This window comes from Zingiber officinale, chromosome 5A, assembly GCF_018446385.1.
Source record: "Zingiber officinale cultivar Zhangliang chromosome 5A, Zo_v1.1, whole genome shotgun sequence".
Taxonomy (NCBI): domain Eukaryota; kingdom Viridiplantae; phylum Streptophyta; class Magnoliopsida; order Zingiberales; family Zingiberaceae; genus Zingiber; species Zingiber officinale.
The window spans coordinates 80,505,453-80,522,193 of NC_055994.1; the positions used below are offsets into that span (position 1 = coordinate 80,505,453).

Genomic DNA, 16,741 nt, shown 5'->3' on the forward strand with positions numbered 1-16,741 from the left:
TGCCAATTTTCGTTGAAATGGAGATTGAAATTCGTTGTTCGCGGAGATTAAACTCGTGTTGGGGTTTTTAAAATATAAAATTCATGCTAAATTTAAGAATTCTTCCCTTTTATTTATCCAGTGGGTTTATTATCTTGTAGTTGAAAGTTGAAACCAACAAGAACAGCTTCAAACACACTGATTGGTTTCTGACAGATATAAAACCAAAGCTTTTGAGAAGACAAAGTAAATTGTTTTGAGAGCGGGTGTCCTTACGTTCAGCTCCCCAAACATGACCCGAGTTGCAAGATTTGAGTTCCTATTCGCCAGCAACGAGAAAGGGGAGTCCCCTGCAAGGAGAAGAGAGTTTGTTAGTCGACAGCATGACAATCATCAATCAGTTACCTGGGCTTTTAGGGACCCGGAAGATCAGCAAATCCAAAACAGAAACCGCAAACCCAAAATTTGAGTTTAGATTGTGTTTTCGGGAAAATAAGGAAACCCAATTGAACTATAACCCAAAATAAGGAAATCACAAACCATGTTTGATTGAGAATCTAAGATGATGATGCACTAGGAAGAAGATATTGGATGAGATGATTAGTCACAAAATATACAAACTGAAGTTAAATGAATTCAAATGAGTTGAATCACGAGGGAAGGGGAATGCAAAGGGAAGAGTGATGGTGAGACCAGGAAAATGATGGCTGCTTGGTGCTTAACGATATTCATGACACTCAATCGATCATAACAAGCTCATGATAGTGTTGTTCCTTACTAGCTCCAATGGAATTATGCCCCTTTTCGTAGGACAAAGGGGTGAAAGCAATGAAGAAGGAAAAGTGGGGAGTTTTCTACTTCATTATCCACAAACTGCTGTATTTAGGGTTTAAACCAAGTGTTTGCAAGCTATAGCACTGGAGAAGAAAAGGATAATCATTATTAAAGAAAATATTGGCCAAGATTAACATTGCAACAGAGATTTCCCAACTATCAGAGTACACCTTCACCATAGAAGGTGAAGATTTTAATTATGCACTTCACAAGAAAGAAATGTTTTTTTCCTACTCATTGAGAATGTGTATGCTGTTATAGTAGAATCAAGCAGCTAAATACTTGGCATGCCAAAAAAATTTAGTATTAGCTAACTATAAATCAACCGACAATCAAGTATTTGGGTATGTGATCTATTACCTTCATCAAAATTCACTGACTTTGCAAATCGCAAGCATATATGGGTCTGTGTAATCAAGTAATTCCAAGTAATTAAGTAATTTGTTTAGACCAATTTTTGTTCAGGTATCTCCAAGAAGGCCTCCAGACTAGCAAACCCATTCATGAATCAAGGGTGACATTAGAGTTAAATTGGAAGTTTAAGGATCCCTGGAAGACTGGAGATGTTTTGGAATTGTATTCAACTTTGATCAATTCGAGTCCCACTTTCTTGGTACGGAACTTTAGAGTTCTAAATGACGATTGAGGCGGCTGCCTAGGCACCGCCTAGGTGGGAGGCGGACCTCAATCGCACCGCCTTGAACCATACCGCCTTGTGTTTAGGTGGCGGTAAAGCATTTCTGATTCGAACTCGGGTGACGCATCCGAACACATCGCTGGGCTAAGGTGACATGTCCGGACGCATTGCCGAGCTAGACGAGGTCCAGACTCATCATCGAGCTTAGGCGACGGGTCCAGACGTTGAAACACCGAAGCCAATCGCAGAATAGAATAGGTTTTTTTTTAAAACTTAGGATTTAATTGAAACTTTAGATTAATAATTTTAATCATTATTGGAATAATTTAAATAAGCTTAATTAAAGACCAATAAAATTATCCTATTAATTTAATATATATATATATTTAAAAAATTATTATTATTTATTTTTGAAAGAAATATTTAGATTATAATTTTTTTATTTTTAGTTAATATATTTTATAGTATATATTTTTTAAAAAAAATTTGATCCTTTATTTATTTTTTATCCTTTAGTTAATATATTATCTAATTATGTATAAAAATAGTAAAAAAAAAAAAAAATCAACTACCAAGGCGATAGGCAGTCACTGACCGCACCGTCACCGCCTACCGCATTTACAACACTGACTGAATCTCACTTGCAAATGATATTTTGGGAACTATATTAGCATCATGATTTTACCTTCATCCTTTACCACATATTCCCAAGTTTGATAGACCTTTCAGGCTCTTTCTACAAATGGACATCTGAAAGCACTAGCAAGAAGCCTCTAAAAAAGATGGTATACATATTTTTACATTGCTAGATAAAGTTGGCATCTCAACTTGCAATGAATCTGGAGTCAGGCTCTTCATTTTTTTCAACTTCATTGATATTATCAGTTAGTTAGAATTTACTAACATATGCATTTATTCTAGTTAAAATTGCAAAGGTAGGTGGTGAAGCTGGAAGTTGGTATCAGACTTACGCAACAACAGCCAAGGCATTCACTAGCTAGTCAGGACAAGACTAGCGTGCAAGCCCCCGAACACCGGCCCTGCCAGAAGGAGGTCTGCACCGCCACATGATCCGTGTGGGATTAATCCCAGCCATCCACATTCAGACAGCAAGGATTAATCCTTCCCGGATGGCACAGCAATGCAGGCACCCATCGTGCAGGGGCAGTGTGAGTTTTTTACTCAGCTAGTTATGTTTTCTGAAATAATTTTTCCAGTTTTTACCGAGTTTGCAAAGCAACTTTCACTTGTTAGTTATGATTTGTCAAACCAATCCACTAAAAACCACATTAAAAAATAACTTGTAAATACCATTTCAAAGCAAGACTCAGGATTCTTTAGTAATTAAAACACAACTGAGGCAACTGGCATACCAGCCTCCATAGGTGGAGAAGTAGTCGTTATCCAGAGAAATAGCAAGAGCAACAGTGATAGCTCTTTCAGAAAGAGACAATGGACGAGCAACTTTAAACTCTTGAATCTGAAAAGAGAAAACGTAGGTGACATAACATGGAATTCGTAGATATGCAAGCAATATAGTTGCACTAACACTATCAGGTTCAGTATGAGGAAGTGAATCGGCATCCCCAAATCGTATCACGTACTGACCAGCATCTGTGAAAAGCTGCAAAAGAATAAGATGAATTATTTGCATGTCCACAGTTTCAAAATAGGGGGAGAAGAGAGACAGAAGACCGACTAGTTACATAAGTACTCCGCCACAATGTTATATATGTCCACAAATATGGAGATCCTAATATTCTGCTAAATTTGACATTGGAGGATAATTATGTTTATGGAAAATGAAATTTTCACTTCCTCCTTCCTGCACTTTCTCAGGATAATGATCTATTGGAGAAGCGAATAGCAAAATAGTAGGAAGATAATCACTTCATGGATAACACATCAAGTGAAGATTACTTCTAATTTCTTTGTATATAACACATTGAGTGAAGACTACCTCTAGACCAATACCTCTCCAGTTACGATCAATTTGAGCCAGCACATTACCATTTTCATCCTTTAGCGTAAATGTCCAATTCCAGAAACCAGGGTTTTCAACAACAGCAAATTGCTTGTTTCTAGATGTTCAAAATAACAAGAATAATTGAGTAATATGGTCATCAAAGTTCATAAAATGATGAAAAACAGGATTTCGAGATAACTTTGAATCCTAAAAAATGGTAAAATCCTATTTTGTACACCATTTAATTCGTCTATAATCTATCTGTCACACCATCCACATAACTGCATCTACCATCAGAATGTTACAGGATAATATTTAAACATTTGGTTAAATTCATATATTTGATTGTTCTAAGCATTTATCTTTTAGAAAATTAATACCTGCAGAATAATATTTAAACATTTGGTTGAATTCATATCATTTTGTTTTTTTGAATAATTTTCACATTACATGTTGTAGGAAACACTTAGCACCAGAAGGAAACTTAAATGGAACAAAAAAAAATTTATAATCTCAGTTAGCCTCATTAACTACCCTAGGGTGACCGGCCCGGTCCCATAGAAGTTTCCCACCGGCCACCAGGTAAATCGGGAAGCGCACGCAGCTGCCAACGCAGAAGCCCAGCATCCTTTGGTTATGGCCCCCTCCCCCTTGGCACCAGAAGGAAACTTAAATGCAACAAAAAAAAAAATGATAATCTTAGTTAGCCTCATTAACTACCCTAGGGTGATTGGCCCGGTCCCATGGAAGTTTCCCACCGGCCACCAGGGTAAATCGGGAAGCGCACGCGGCTGCCAGTGCAAAAGCCCAGCATCCTTTAGTTATGGCCCCCTCCCCCCGTTTGGAGGAAAATTTCCTACAAATACGCCGTAGCTGGGGTTCGAACCACAGGTGACTGGGTGATAACCTGGATATTCTACCGCAGCACCATGACATCGGGGACAACTTAATGCAACAAAGAAAACACATGATATGTATGTTCAGCAGCATTGATATGATCTTCCAACAAAATTTCTTGATCTGAACAGTACATACCAATCAGTACATATTTTCCTATAATAGTTCTCTTGTTCTTATAATCTTTGTTCAAATTATTTTATAATGTCATCAGATCCCATTAGCCAATCAGAAACACCTATTGATTCTGACATACCACAAACATACAATTCTTAATCAGGCAAGACCTGTTGGCTATTAGGTTTCCTAGCATTGACTATAATTTTGATCATCATCATGTATGCCTCCCAAATTTACATCACGTAGGCCACTAAGTTAGGTAGCTGATTGTTAGGGAATTACAACACCTTAACTCCTTAATATTGTCATTAACACCTTGGGCATGTGTTTGATGGCAGATCTCGAGTTCTGAGTAATTGAGCAACAGAGTTAATGATCCCGGAGATAATACTGTATGTTTACACAATGCACCACTATTTACTCAGAAAGAAATATTTATAATTAACATATCATTTTCATTTGGGCCCATATAGTTGAGTTCCCTGTGGAAAAAGAAAAGAAATGAAATACCAATAACATCAAATTACAAAAAGTAATTAATCTGAAATGTTACCCCAAGTATAAATCATAAATTCTCCGCCAAAGATGCCAACGTCTGTGAACTACACCAATTTCCTATAACAGAAAGAAACTGGAGCTACTCAACTATGTGTGATTCTACCAACCATGATGGGGATCATTTACATGCTACATTACATTGAACATAAATTATGTACCTTACCATCTACTTCTGCATATATGGTGCTGTTTATCCACCAAAAGGGCCTATGAACCTAAACAAAGTAAACGCAGTGAATGCACTGTGGAAGTTCATTCCAATAAACTTAAAAAACATTTAGTACTTGATATTTTTCATAGTGTAGTAATTTCATACCCTAAATACTTCATTGCCCATGGCATCAAACATATGGGCGACAAATGGGCGCCTCCCACGAAGTAGCTTCAAGGCAAGTTTAAACATTATAATAAATCTGACCAGTATCCAAATACCAAAGAAAAGTAAAATAATAGACAAAAACAAAAAAATATCAAACAAGATCCATGTAAACTAATTTATGGAAGAATAGTGAACATAAAATATAGTAGGATGATATCCTGTATGGCTAGTAAATGCCTTTCAACAAGAAAAAGAATTGGCGCAACCCCAATTTCAAGCTCTCCACAAATGCATTGCCTAATATGAGGGAATACTATCATCCAACCTATTCCAGGTAACACCCGATGGTGGTAAAGTGCTTGGGACTAGACAACATAGGCCCAAAGTCGCCGACCTCAATGGGAAAAATAGATGTAGTGGTATGCATCATTTTATACTGAGAATTTCACAGTATAAAAAGGTATATATAATTTTTATCATACAAAAACTAAATATTTGATATTGGAAATTTTTCTCTCTACCCAATGAGTTCACGGTAAATATAGATAACAAAAGGAGGGACTATGAGGAGACTAATGGAAAAATTGACACGGGACTCATTCAATGATATCATCCCAGCACATCAATTACAGTCAATTCAATTCCAGATAAGAGCCTAAAAATTGACATCAAAGTCAAATCATCTACTCAGGATTAGTAGGGTTGTAAGATTTGAATACCTGGTATTTAAAAAAAAAAATCCTTCTAAAGTAGCATGCAAATAATATAAACCACAACTTGTGTAAGCAAGAATTTGTTGAGTGGTCTTCTTTTGCCACAAAGAATGTGTTGAGTGGCCCCCAGGGCATAGCCGAACCGGTAACCATGCGGTAGATTTGCAGAATTGAGCAGGGGGTGAATCCCGACAAAGCCGTGGAAATACCCTCTCACATGGGGCATTTACTCCCTCCTAGTGTGGGGCAGTCATGGGAGGGCCGCTAGGGTAACAGATTTCACCTTTTACAAAAAAGAATGTGTCAAGTGTAGTAACTCAATCTCTCCGACCAATGATTTAATAACTAGAAGCCTTCTAAAGTAGCAAACTAAAGATATAGCCCACAGCTTGTCTAACAATGGAATATCAACCAAGATTAGCCAATCAGATCTGTAATGACAGCTAACTGTTTCCAGCAACCATGAAGCGTGCCACCTATAGATTGTGTGCCTCCATCAGACGCATTTGCTTGATGCCAAGCCAAATCACCAAACTAAAATATACCAATCCTCTTGACACCAAAATTCAATAACAATTTAAAATTTAAAATTTAAAATTCAAATCAATTCATAATTTGCATCACCTTTTATCGTAGTTGTATTCTGAATTCTGAGTACCCATTACCCAATTCAATCAAATTCTATTCAAACTGTTACTAGATAACAAAATATGATTGTTAAATATTTTAAACCTAATGCTTAAATAAATAATAAGTAGATTTTAAAGATCGAATGGTTAAAAACACCATATAATTTTAACCAACCCATGTAAAGTTTAGAAAAACTTCTTCCTAATTCTTTCACCTGATCATTAACAAATACACCAAACTATTCACTGGTCCTTATAGCTAATGAGTTCACAGCAGAATTCAAGAAAGTACAAAAAAATGTCTGTGCACAGTAATATAAACAATGGGTTTACAGAAGAATTAAAGAAAATAAAAAACCTTGTCTGTGAACGGTAATATAAACACAAATAGAAAAATAATCTCATTCCTAATGAATGATGCTTTCCAAAGTATGAAGTGGTGCAACAAGTTAATATGTAAAGTTGTAAACAACAGATGTGAGCAGCAAAGAAACCACTGCAGCATACAGGCATCACCAAAATGAAACTACTGAATTCAAGACTGCATACCTGCCTAGAAATAACATTACTTCTCTCTCGAATGAAAGCCACAGGCTGAGAAAAACAAGATGATTAATAAACAAAAAATTGCATAAAGTAAAACAAAGATTACCAGGTTTGGTTTCTCAAAGTAAAAAATAAACTCTTTACATACTGACTGAGGATAACAAACATCCATTACTACATAGCGGCTCTCCTGCAACACAAGAAGATACACCAATAAGGATCTTAATTTCAAAGGAAGAAAAAATGTCAAAAATAGTCCTTATAAATGATAGCTGATCTAGAATCTTAGACACTATTGATACCATTCCTTGGTTGGGTCAGTTCCATCGACTTGTTAGGAGCCATCTGATTTGGATGCCCCAGAATGAATGTTTTGCCATCAAATAGAGTGGGATGATGAATCATAGCTCTATATCCAATAAAGTATATATGATACAAGACTATTCTTGTTTCCATGCACTAGGTTGTATCAAGAGTCAAATATCTAGCTTAGAACTCCGACACAACATCTTTTTCACTCTAGCTTGCACTTCAATTACAACATGCATTTTATTCTGAATTCCAATACATTGCATAATTTTGTTTTCCATGTATGTGGAGTCATCAAATGTAATGTTTATCTTTTGGCATCCATTTCATTCGCAATTGCAATTGTTAACTGATCACCATATAGAGAGCATGATGACAAATTTCATAAGAACCTATTTAATTTTATACATAATTCACAAGCATGACGAAGAACAAAAATTGAACATCGTAGGCACATGCACACTTTGCTCTAGTTACCTGTTCAAATGCGAACATGATACTTGCCCATTCTATGTCTCTAATAATAACCAAATTGTCTCTGGAAAGAAGTGGTGCAAGTTTGACCTACAAAACATGGGGAAAATGACAACAAATTATCAAGAGCTAAGCTTGAAAGCTGGGAGAGAACTCATAGCATCTTCAACAGAACAGTTGTCATTAAATCTATATGATATGAAAACACATTCAGATGACGTTTATGTACAATTGATGTCAAGTAAATAAATAATATACCAAAAAATGACTTATTAGAACAGCTAGATGTTAGTACAGAAAGGATTCTTTGACATCAAAATAGTTTATATTTGCCCAGCAAAGTAAACTCAAGAGGTAACTTATTAATACTACTCATTCTCCCAATCCATTAAAATAAAAAAAAAATATTTGATATAATAATTTATGATATAGGAAAGTCTAAAAAGAGCATGAGAAATTCCTAAATGCTAAAAGAAAAAAAAATATATAACACAGTCGAGAATGTCTTTGTTCGTCCGTTGTGTTGTGTTGTGTCAAACTACTTGTGAAATTATGAGGTAAGAAATTAACAAAATGTTATCTCAAGTTAGAAAAACAAATATGATGATCATCTATAAAAACCATAGTACAGGGAAATAGACTTCCATAGAGTGATGTGCATCAATCTGGTTCTTAAAGCAGCATACATCAAAACAACCTATAAGAAAAAGATGATAGGCGAAGCATTATCACCAACTACATTGGGGTGACAGAATTTGTGCATTTTTTTTTATCACTCACCTCCTCTGGGGAACTTGGGGGCAGAAAATCACCATCATATTGACTGATTTTTGGATGATGCATGGTTTTGTTAATAACAGAATCTTGGTCGACCTGATCTGGTTCTCTTATAATTGACTTGAAAAATGGGAGCTGATAAGGAAATAACTTGAGAAAAGGAAGCTGAGAAGCGAAAGTATAAAGCAAAGTGGCGCCATCTTGAGCATTTGAAGCGGACTGTCTCTTCACTCCTCCATTCCATACTTTCACTCTTCGCCTCTCTTCCACCCAAAGTCGTGCCAACCAGTTCCTGCTCGAAGGCTGCTCTTCCCTTGGAGAATTTGAAAACCTACGACGACTGTTTAGGCGACTATCCGAGGCCATTAGCAGACTTCCTGTCTCACACTTTGTTCCGGCTAAACAGCCCGGCATAGCTGTGATTCCCATGCCAAATTGCTGCAAGATTTCAGCAGCCTGGTTCCTCCGAGAGCCAAAAAAAGCCATTCCTTCCCTAAACTTGATCGGAGAGGCAAACCATTTCCTCAAATACCCCATCTCAATACCCACTAATCGGCGAGCCGGTTGTCAAAAGCGCCAGTCGTCGACCTCCAAAACTGAAGGGAAGGAAAAGAAGGAAGGAATATGAAAAGAAACATACATCTCCATGGCAACGAGAAAAGGATCTCACCAGGGAACTGATTCGTCGTCGTTTTCTTCTTTCTTTTCTTTCTCCGTCGTTCCGATAGAATAATTTTGGAGGGCTTCGAAAGAGGAAATGTCGACCAAGGCCACTCCTCAACGAACTCTCTGTTCTACCCTTTCCCGAGATGCGATCGTCTGTTCCAAAAATACCGTCTACCGTGTCCCCTCGTTGATCGTACGGCATCTTTTCGGGAAGAGGATCTCATCTCCCCTTTCCCTAATACAATTTTGATTATTTTGATTTATAATAAATTATTTTAATTTTACTTCATATTTAAAAAAATTAAAGAATGTTTTATTTTTATTAATTTTGAAAAAAAACTCCAATATAAAATCATTAAATTATGAACAAAAAAATTGATCATTTTTGCTATTGTTGTTACTAATTAATACGAGTGATTTACGCCCGACTAATGGTACAGCATAAAATGCCTTTTTAGTTTTCCGACATTGATTTAGTCTCAGTTTTATGAATTTTTTTTTAGTAGATGATTAATCTAAGAATGAAATTTTTGAGAGACTAAATTGGTCGATGTAATATCAGGTATCAATTAAAAAATAAAATAATAATAATAATAAATAAGTAAAATATAAAAATATGAAACATGAGTGATTTACTCAGGTTACATTGTTAATGGTAAATTTCTTAAAGGCACCTTAACTTAAGCCTTTTTCTAATTCAGCACCTCTCGTCTCAAATACAATTTATGTTAGAGTAAAACTAGTATTCGGATTAATAAGAATTTATTTATATTATTCAATACGTTTACATGTAAGTTGTTCATGAATAAAACTTATAAATCATGCTCATTAATAAAATTTTCATCAACTTAATAAATAATTAAGAAAATTAATAGGAATAGATAAATTTATATTATCAAATTTAATAATTAATCAAATAAATTTAAAACTATGAAATTTTCAATATGAACAAATAAACTTGAATAAAGCGGAAGCCTTGAAATAATTAAGTTAAACTTGAATAATCAATTCAACAATTTAATTCATTTTTAGATTCAACTCAATTTAATTATCTTATTAAATAATCTTGAACATCACCAAACTTAACTCATTTACAATCATAGATCACTTAACTCATTTACAATCATAGATACCGCTACTCGAATCAGTTAGACAAGAGCCACACTATCCACAATCTACTCAAACAAAAGCCCTCCCCGAAGCCTAAACATGCAAATTGACTTGACTATAATTGGATTGAGTCGACTGTATTGTTCAATTTTAGTTGATGCAAAACAAATATCTAGAAAGAGTGTCAACCATCACTTTGAATTAAAGGGCTACTTCAAAATCCAGCATAGTCAGAGATAGAACTCCGACAGCGCTAAGCTTGTCACAACACTTAGCAATGGCAAAAGAGAAACAAATTATACATTAACAAAAAGCTCTAACAAATAGACTATTATGTTATACAGGCCGAGGTATCGGGACAAGGATCATACAAGCTTCTCCTCTGGTAGGCGGGATGGAGATCCACCGTCGAAATGGCTCTTCTTCCTATTAAACATGCCGCTGAAGTTTGGCAGAAGGGACTTTTTGGAAATTGACGGTCGCATAACATTATGGTTCACTTCAGCCTTCTCTACTATCTTTGAACTGTGAACTAAGGGTTTTGGCGGCAATGTCTCTGTTGACATCTGCGTCTCAGACAGAATCCTTGAGGTAGTCTCGGTGACCCTTTTCTGCTCTTTCTCGCGCCACCTCCTTAGCTCACCCTCTACAGCCCTTTTAGCAGCCTCAGCCATTTCTGCCCTCTTCAGCACCTCCACTGTAGCGGTTTCCATATCCTCCATTTCCTTCCTAGCTGCCTCAAGTTTCTTGATTGCCTCATTCTCACTGGCTCGCACGGCATCCGCCTGGGCCACTGCAGCAGCAACCTTCATCTCCGTCAGTTTCTCAGACTCTTCCACTCTCCGGTTTAAAGATGCATACTCTTCTTTTGAGACCGTTATGTTAGATCCAGAGTCCGAAGTCGATGCCCGAGCAACAGTTGTCTTCTCAGATAGATCTTTGATCAGATCAAGGGCTGTTGTCTCGGCTGCTTTTGCTTTTTCAGCATCCTTCAAATCAACCTGCAACTTCTTTTCTGCTTCATCCAAGGACATTCGGGCTATCTCAGCTTCAACCCTGAGCTCCTCAGCACTCTTCTTCATTTCCTCCGCTTCCTCAAGGGCATTCTGAGCTTCAGATGATAACTGCTGAAGAGTGGACACCAAATCATCAGATGCTGAAGTTGCTTTTGATTCTGCAACCATGGCTGCCTCAAGCTCTGCTTTGCATTTCTGAAGTTTGAGGTGAAGGTTACTGACAGCAGATTCAGTTTCTGCATCTTTTTTCTTTAGATCTGCATGCTCATTGCGTACGGCTTCCAACTCAATCTTCAGTGACTCCACCAAAGATCTGAGTGAATTCTCTTCTTCAGCAAATTTCTGAAGCATATCTTTAGCACCGTCAAGCTCAGCGGTTACTGCCGTCACCAACTCCAAATCTGACGTTCGGGCATCTTCCAAATCCTTCTGTACAGCTGCAACCTCAGCATTAGTCTCAGCTAGCTTGACTTCAAGGTTCTTTTTATCTTCAGCATTGAATTCGCTCTTCAAACATGCCAATTTCTTTTGAGCTTCTTCTAGAGCTTGTTTGTAGGATTGTCTGGCAGCATCTTTCTCAGCTCGAATTTTTAACTCTTCTTGTTGAGCTTGATCAGTAGCAAGCTTCACTTGCATGAGTGATTCCTGAGCAGCTGAAATCTCCTTAGTAAGCTGAAGAACCTTGTCATTGTTGGCATCTAAAAACTTCTTTGCTTCAGCTTCTTGCTGAAGGGCTGTGACCTTTGCCTCCATGGATGTCTCAAATTCTTTCTTGATCCTTCTAAGTTCTTGTTTTGCTGCATCAAGTTCTGTAATGGCAACCTCATACTGCTCTCTTGCATTGTCATATTCCTGTTCCCAGTTACGATCCTTGCCAATATTCTCAACCAAATTCACATCTTCAAGTTTCTTGGTCTGAATTTTTGCAGCTTCAGTAGCCTTCAGTGCTGATTCTTTTGATTCATTTATTGCATTTAGCTTGTTGGTCAGTTCCTCAACAGTTCTTTTCAGTCTTTCTAGTTCAGCAAGTGCTTGGATCCTAGTTGTTTCAGCATTGTTAATTTGTTCCTCGTAGTTGTTAAGTTCTTTTTTAGCCAAGTGGAGCTGTGTCTCCTTAGCTAAAATCCTCTGATAAATGATGAAATTTGATCAAAAATATTTGCAACAAAATATTTTACAAAAAGGTGACTGTAATTTTCTAAATTTATTTTTCTTTTTTTTGTGATTGGCATGATATATTAATTTCTAGAGCAATACTGAATGGCAGTCACAGTAAACATACTCTGTCTTTGACAGGAAATCTGGCACTTTGAGATTAAAGCTGAAAGTTAGCGGCCACAAGTCATCCTACAGATCTCGTAAAATTCATATGATTTTTCGGAAAGGATACCTCATACTATAAGTCTACGCTGTACTATCTAGTAACAATGGCCACTTTTTCAGTGAGAACATTGTTTATGATTAAAGTTTTGTTTAACTCACAAGTCATTTACATGTTTGCTAGAAATGCATATGGAAATGGATGAAAACTCTAAACGAAACATATCAAAATGGATTATTTTGAATCTTCTTAGCATAATAAATGGTGACATCATGGATCCACACTGAGGTGAAGTATGACATCAAACACCTTCAAGTTTGGATGCATAAATAATTGACAGTGATGCTACAGACTGAAGTTTATCTAAAGTGAAAACAGAGGGGAAGATATACCTCAATTGATGGAGGATTTGGTTTTCTCACCGTCGATCTATCAGATGTAAATGCTACCTCACCAAAAAGGCTGACCGCGGCTTTGACAGATTCAAAAGGTGCTCTTGTGTCTATCTCAGCTTTGTGGGAATCTGTTGCAGTTTGTTGAAGTTTGGTTTCCATGCTGCTTATTCTAACTTATGCCAGCCTGAACAATAATCAGAAAGAATTTACCTTTTCCAGATTGTTTCTATGAGAAGCAATTGTAAAAACACATATTGACAGGCAGCTAATTATAGTTCATGGCTCACATCTATGTAACTAATACTAAATTTAAATCAACACGGGTTTCAAGACATGGGAAAACAACAAATTCCGATAGATACTTTGTATCCTGAAGATACTTTCATAGTTTCTAATGGTAAAGACTTGCTAGGAAGATTAAAAAAATTAAAGTGATTGAAGACATGACAACATAATAGTACGAAACCAATAAGGGGGAGCAGGGTGCCCCTTCCTACCAGTTGGAAAAAAAAATAGTATAATGTACCGTGCATCAGCCACAAGTTAGCAAGTTATTAGCTAAATCATGTCACACAACATAAGTTCCAATAATCAACAAAACAATTCCTTTTATCTTGTTGAGCATCCAAGTCTAGATTGACATAGTTGATCTAGCTATTTCCCAAGGTATATGAGCATGTCTCACAATTTCTGATCCTAAACTAAATAAAATCAAATCAATTCAAGTAGTTAAGAGTCAAAATAATGTTTTACTTACTCATCTTGTTGAGCGTCCAAGTCTAGATTGACCAAGGCGAAAACAATGTCGCAATTTATCATCCTAAACTAAGAAAGTTAAATAAAAAAAATAAAATCAATTCAAGTAGTAAATAGTCAAAATAATGTTTTATCACTTTGTTAATTCATATAGCCGACCCCACCTAGTGAGATAAGGCTTGGTTGTTGTTGTTGCTAATTCATAAGAGTTTGAAAGTTAAAAAGTTTTCTATAGCAAGTTAAAGCTTATGAATTCTAACACACCCTAAATACACTATTTTCAGCATCTGAACATCTAGAACTATCTAGTACAAATGCCCATCAAGTAAGAATCACAACTTTTCACCAAGAATATTTTTCTTGTAATGCTAAAAAGTGGGAATAAAAGGTTATCTGGAGAGGCGGTTTGCTGAAGCAATACCAATTTTCAGTAAAACCATGAAAGCTAACATAATGATTAACTACCTTACTGAGCAAAATGTTAACAAACACAATCCCTTTGAACTTAGATTCTTCAGGTTCAATGCCTGAAGTTCCTTTATATTGTTGTAATATATATTAAAAAAAAATCCATTTCCAATGAGGTTACTCCACTTTAGTTTTTTTCTTGTCTAAGAAGAGGAGTTCAAATCTCCTGTTTTTTCAGCATAAGAGCATCATTTCCAGTGAAAGGAGAAGTTGTATCTCCCTTATTTACAACAACAAATAGTTGCAAATAACAAATGCTCGAGGAGAATAAACAATGTTTAATGGCATTTCATCGTTGTTCTTTATAGTAAATTGAATGCCAATCCAGTATGAAGAGCAAATGTCAGAAGGTTGTATGGTAGCACCAACGCATTAACTAATAGAAGTCATGGTTAATAACTTAACAATCTACTGATACAAGCATACTAGCCAAGCATGTCTCCTTACTTCCGCAGCTAACATTTTTGCGCCAAAAGAAATCATCGGAAAGAACAACCATTTGTCTCTTTCCTCCCTAATTTGAACTATGAGAGTTCATGATCCTTCCTATCTCATGAACTGACATGGAAAAACAGCTTTTTTGATCAAAAATAAAATTGATTTTAGAAAGTCAACGACACAAGAGCTGCGAAAATCGACACCAAAGTCATACCTTTGCATCGGATTGAGGAAACACAAGGTAAATGGGAAAAAAAACATCAACAAAAGCACCAGGGAGAAGTTCGATATTAGGGTTTCAAACGAGGATCAAAATAAGGGTTGAAGAAGAACAGCGAGAAGGAGATCAGAAAGCAAACTTTCAAGAGTGTATCAGCGCTCGAAAGGCCTGGCGAGAGGAGACAGCTAGCTAGGGATCGGGGAGATCAAAGGCGCCTGCGACGATCGCAGATCAGAGGCCGCCGGTCGCCGGAACGGAGGAGTGGAGGACCAATGGGGAGAAAGAGCGAGGTGGTAAAAGGGAGAAAGAGGAAGGCAGCGAGAAAGCGAGCTGAGGCAAAGCGGAGTCGTCGGAAAATTAATGTAACAATTTAAGAACTTTTTCACTTACCACCTTTTTTGTTTGAAGAACTTCCAAATATGCCGCAATTTTAGAATTCTTACTCGACACGCAGGTTACGTCGAAGTGTGGATAGAAATCAATGAACAAGGATCAATCGGAGTTTAGATTTTTTGATCCTTAATTTCTGATTTCTTCCTACTCTCTTCCATTAAATTTTAGTTTGGGTCGAGTGAAGCGACTAAAAGTTATCGTCACTTGGGCAGACTATGATATTGACCGGGGGCAGTCCGCCTACCGTCTAAGGCCTTTGGCCGTCTGACTTGATTCAAATTATAATTTAAATGAAAAAGTAAACTAAGAAGAAATTGTAATCAATTGTAATCGAATTTTAGTCAAGATCTGACATATAAATTATGAAAGAGGTCAGAGATTGTGGATCAGAGAAAAATAGGAAATAAAATAAAAGAAAAGTAGGAGTAGGGGTGCAATCGAGCTAAACCGAACTAAACTCTTGAATGTTTGAGTTTGATTCGTTTATAATCGAGTCGAGCTCGAGCTTTATTTAACGAATATATTCATGGCTCACTAGTTTATTCTAACTTTTATCGAGCCTAAATGAGCTTAATAAATATAAATTATATATTTAAATATTTATTAAAAATTAAATTATATATTTAGATAAAATTATAATATTCTTATTAAAATTTATAATTTTATTCTAATAAATAAATTTAATATTTTTGTCTATATGTTTCATAAGTAGAGTGTAAAATCTATAAATTCATTATCAAAACTATTTTTTATTTAAAAATTGATTCATGAGCTTAACAAACATGTTCACGAGCTAACGAATCAAATATTATGAAACTTGAGCTTGGTTTGTTTATCTTAACAAGCCTCATTAAATAAACTTAAGCAAACTTTTATCGAATCGACCTTTGAATAGCTTATGAGCGGCTTGGTTCATTTACATCCCTTAGTAGGAGAAAAAAAAATTAATCGAGTTAAAATAAATTAAATGGTTGAAATACTTTATGAAATTTAACTTGATTTCTTAGTTAATTAACCAAGCCTAAAAATTAATTGAATTATTAAAATGATGGTTCCAGTTTGATTTTTTTTTTTTATAAATTTGAGTTTGATCCGAATTTAACTTGAGTTTGGTTAGCCGAGTTTAAAATTAGAGGTGTAAACAAGTTAAGTCAAACTAAATTTTACAATGTTCAAATTTATTTGATAAGATAACTGAAC

At 36.0% G+C, this 16,741-nt stretch overlaps 2 protein-coding genes across 6 annotated transcripts; both read right to left on the reverse strand.

Annotated features, from left to right (window-relative positions):
* Positions 1-87: 87 nt before the first annotated feature.
* On the reverse strand, positions 88-9,620 carry LOC121980720 (altered inheritance rate of mitochondria protein 25-like). Of its 3 annotated transcripts, none has more exons than XM_042532894.1 (12): positions 9,429-9,619; positions 8,762-9,354; positions 7,985-8,071; positions 7,347-7,388; positions 7,202-7,246; positions 5,308-5,373; positions 5,150-5,206; positions 4,987-5,048; positions 3,411-3,531; positions 3,000-3,074; positions 2,824-2,930; positions 88-329 (listed from the first exon to the last, which is right to left on the reverse strand). In XM_042532894.1, the coding sequence occupies exons 2-12, from the start codon at positions 9,293-9,295 to the stop codon at positions 299-301; spliced, it is 1,227 nt and encodes a 408-aa protein (XP_042388828.1). In that variant the 5' UTR covers positions 9,296-9,354; positions 9,429-9,619; the 3' UTR covers positions 88-298. The 3 variants fall into 3 exon arrangements, 1 of the variants encoding a protein (XP_042388828.1); XR_006111654.1 differs by having other exon boundaries at positions 294-329; positions 3,461-3,531; positions 9,429-9,620; XR_006111653.1 differs by having other exon boundaries at positions 294-329; positions 3,425-3,531; positions 9,429-9,620.
* A 1,083-nt stretch (positions 9,621-10,703) lies between these two features.
* LOC121980721 (WEB family protein At5g55860-like) lies at positions 10,704-15,515 on the reverse strand. 3 transcript variants are annotated; one of them, XM_042532897.1, is made up of 4 exons: positions 15,288-15,515; positions 14,024-14,091; positions 13,264-13,450; positions 10,704-12,678 (listed from the first exon to the last, which is right to left on the reverse strand). In XM_042532897.1, the coding sequence occupies exons 3-4, from the start codon at positions 13,423-13,425 to the stop codon at positions 10,900-10,902; spliced, it is 1,941 nt and encodes a 646-aa protein (XP_042388831.1). In that variant the 5' UTR covers positions 13,426-13,450; positions 14,024-14,091; positions 15,288-15,515; the 3' UTR covers positions 10,704-10,899. The 3 variants fall into 3 exon arrangements, with proteins under 3 accessions (XP_042388831.1, XP_042388829.1, XP_042388830.1); XM_042532895.1 differs by lacking the exon at positions 14,024-14,091; XM_042532896.1 differs by lacking the exon at positions 14,024-14,091 and having other exon boundaries at positions 15,143-15,515.
* Between the last annotated feature and the right edge of the window lie 1,226 nt (positions 15,516-16,741).

Coding starts and splice junctions, on each gene's coding strand:
- LOC121980721 (XM_042532895.1), bottom strand. CDS start 13,425: ATGGAAACCAAACTTCAACAAACTGCAACAGATTCCCACAAAGCTGAG. Junction 12,679..13,263: donor CAAATCCTCCATCAATTGAG/GTATATCTTCCC, acceptor ATCATTTATCAG/AGGATTTTAGCTAAGGAGAC.
- LOC121980720 (XM_042532894.1), bottom strand. CDS start 9,295: ATGGGGTATTTGAGGAAATGGTTTGCCTCTCCGATCAAGTTTAGGGAA. Junction 7,389..7,984: donor TCATGTTCGCATTTGAACAG/GTAACTAGAGCA, acceptor CTTGTGTTGCAG/GAGAGCCGCTATGTAGTAAT. Junction 330..2,823: donor TTCTCCACCTATGGAGGCTG/GTATGCCAGTTG, acceptor TTCTCCTTGCAG/GGGACTCCCCTTTCTCGTTG.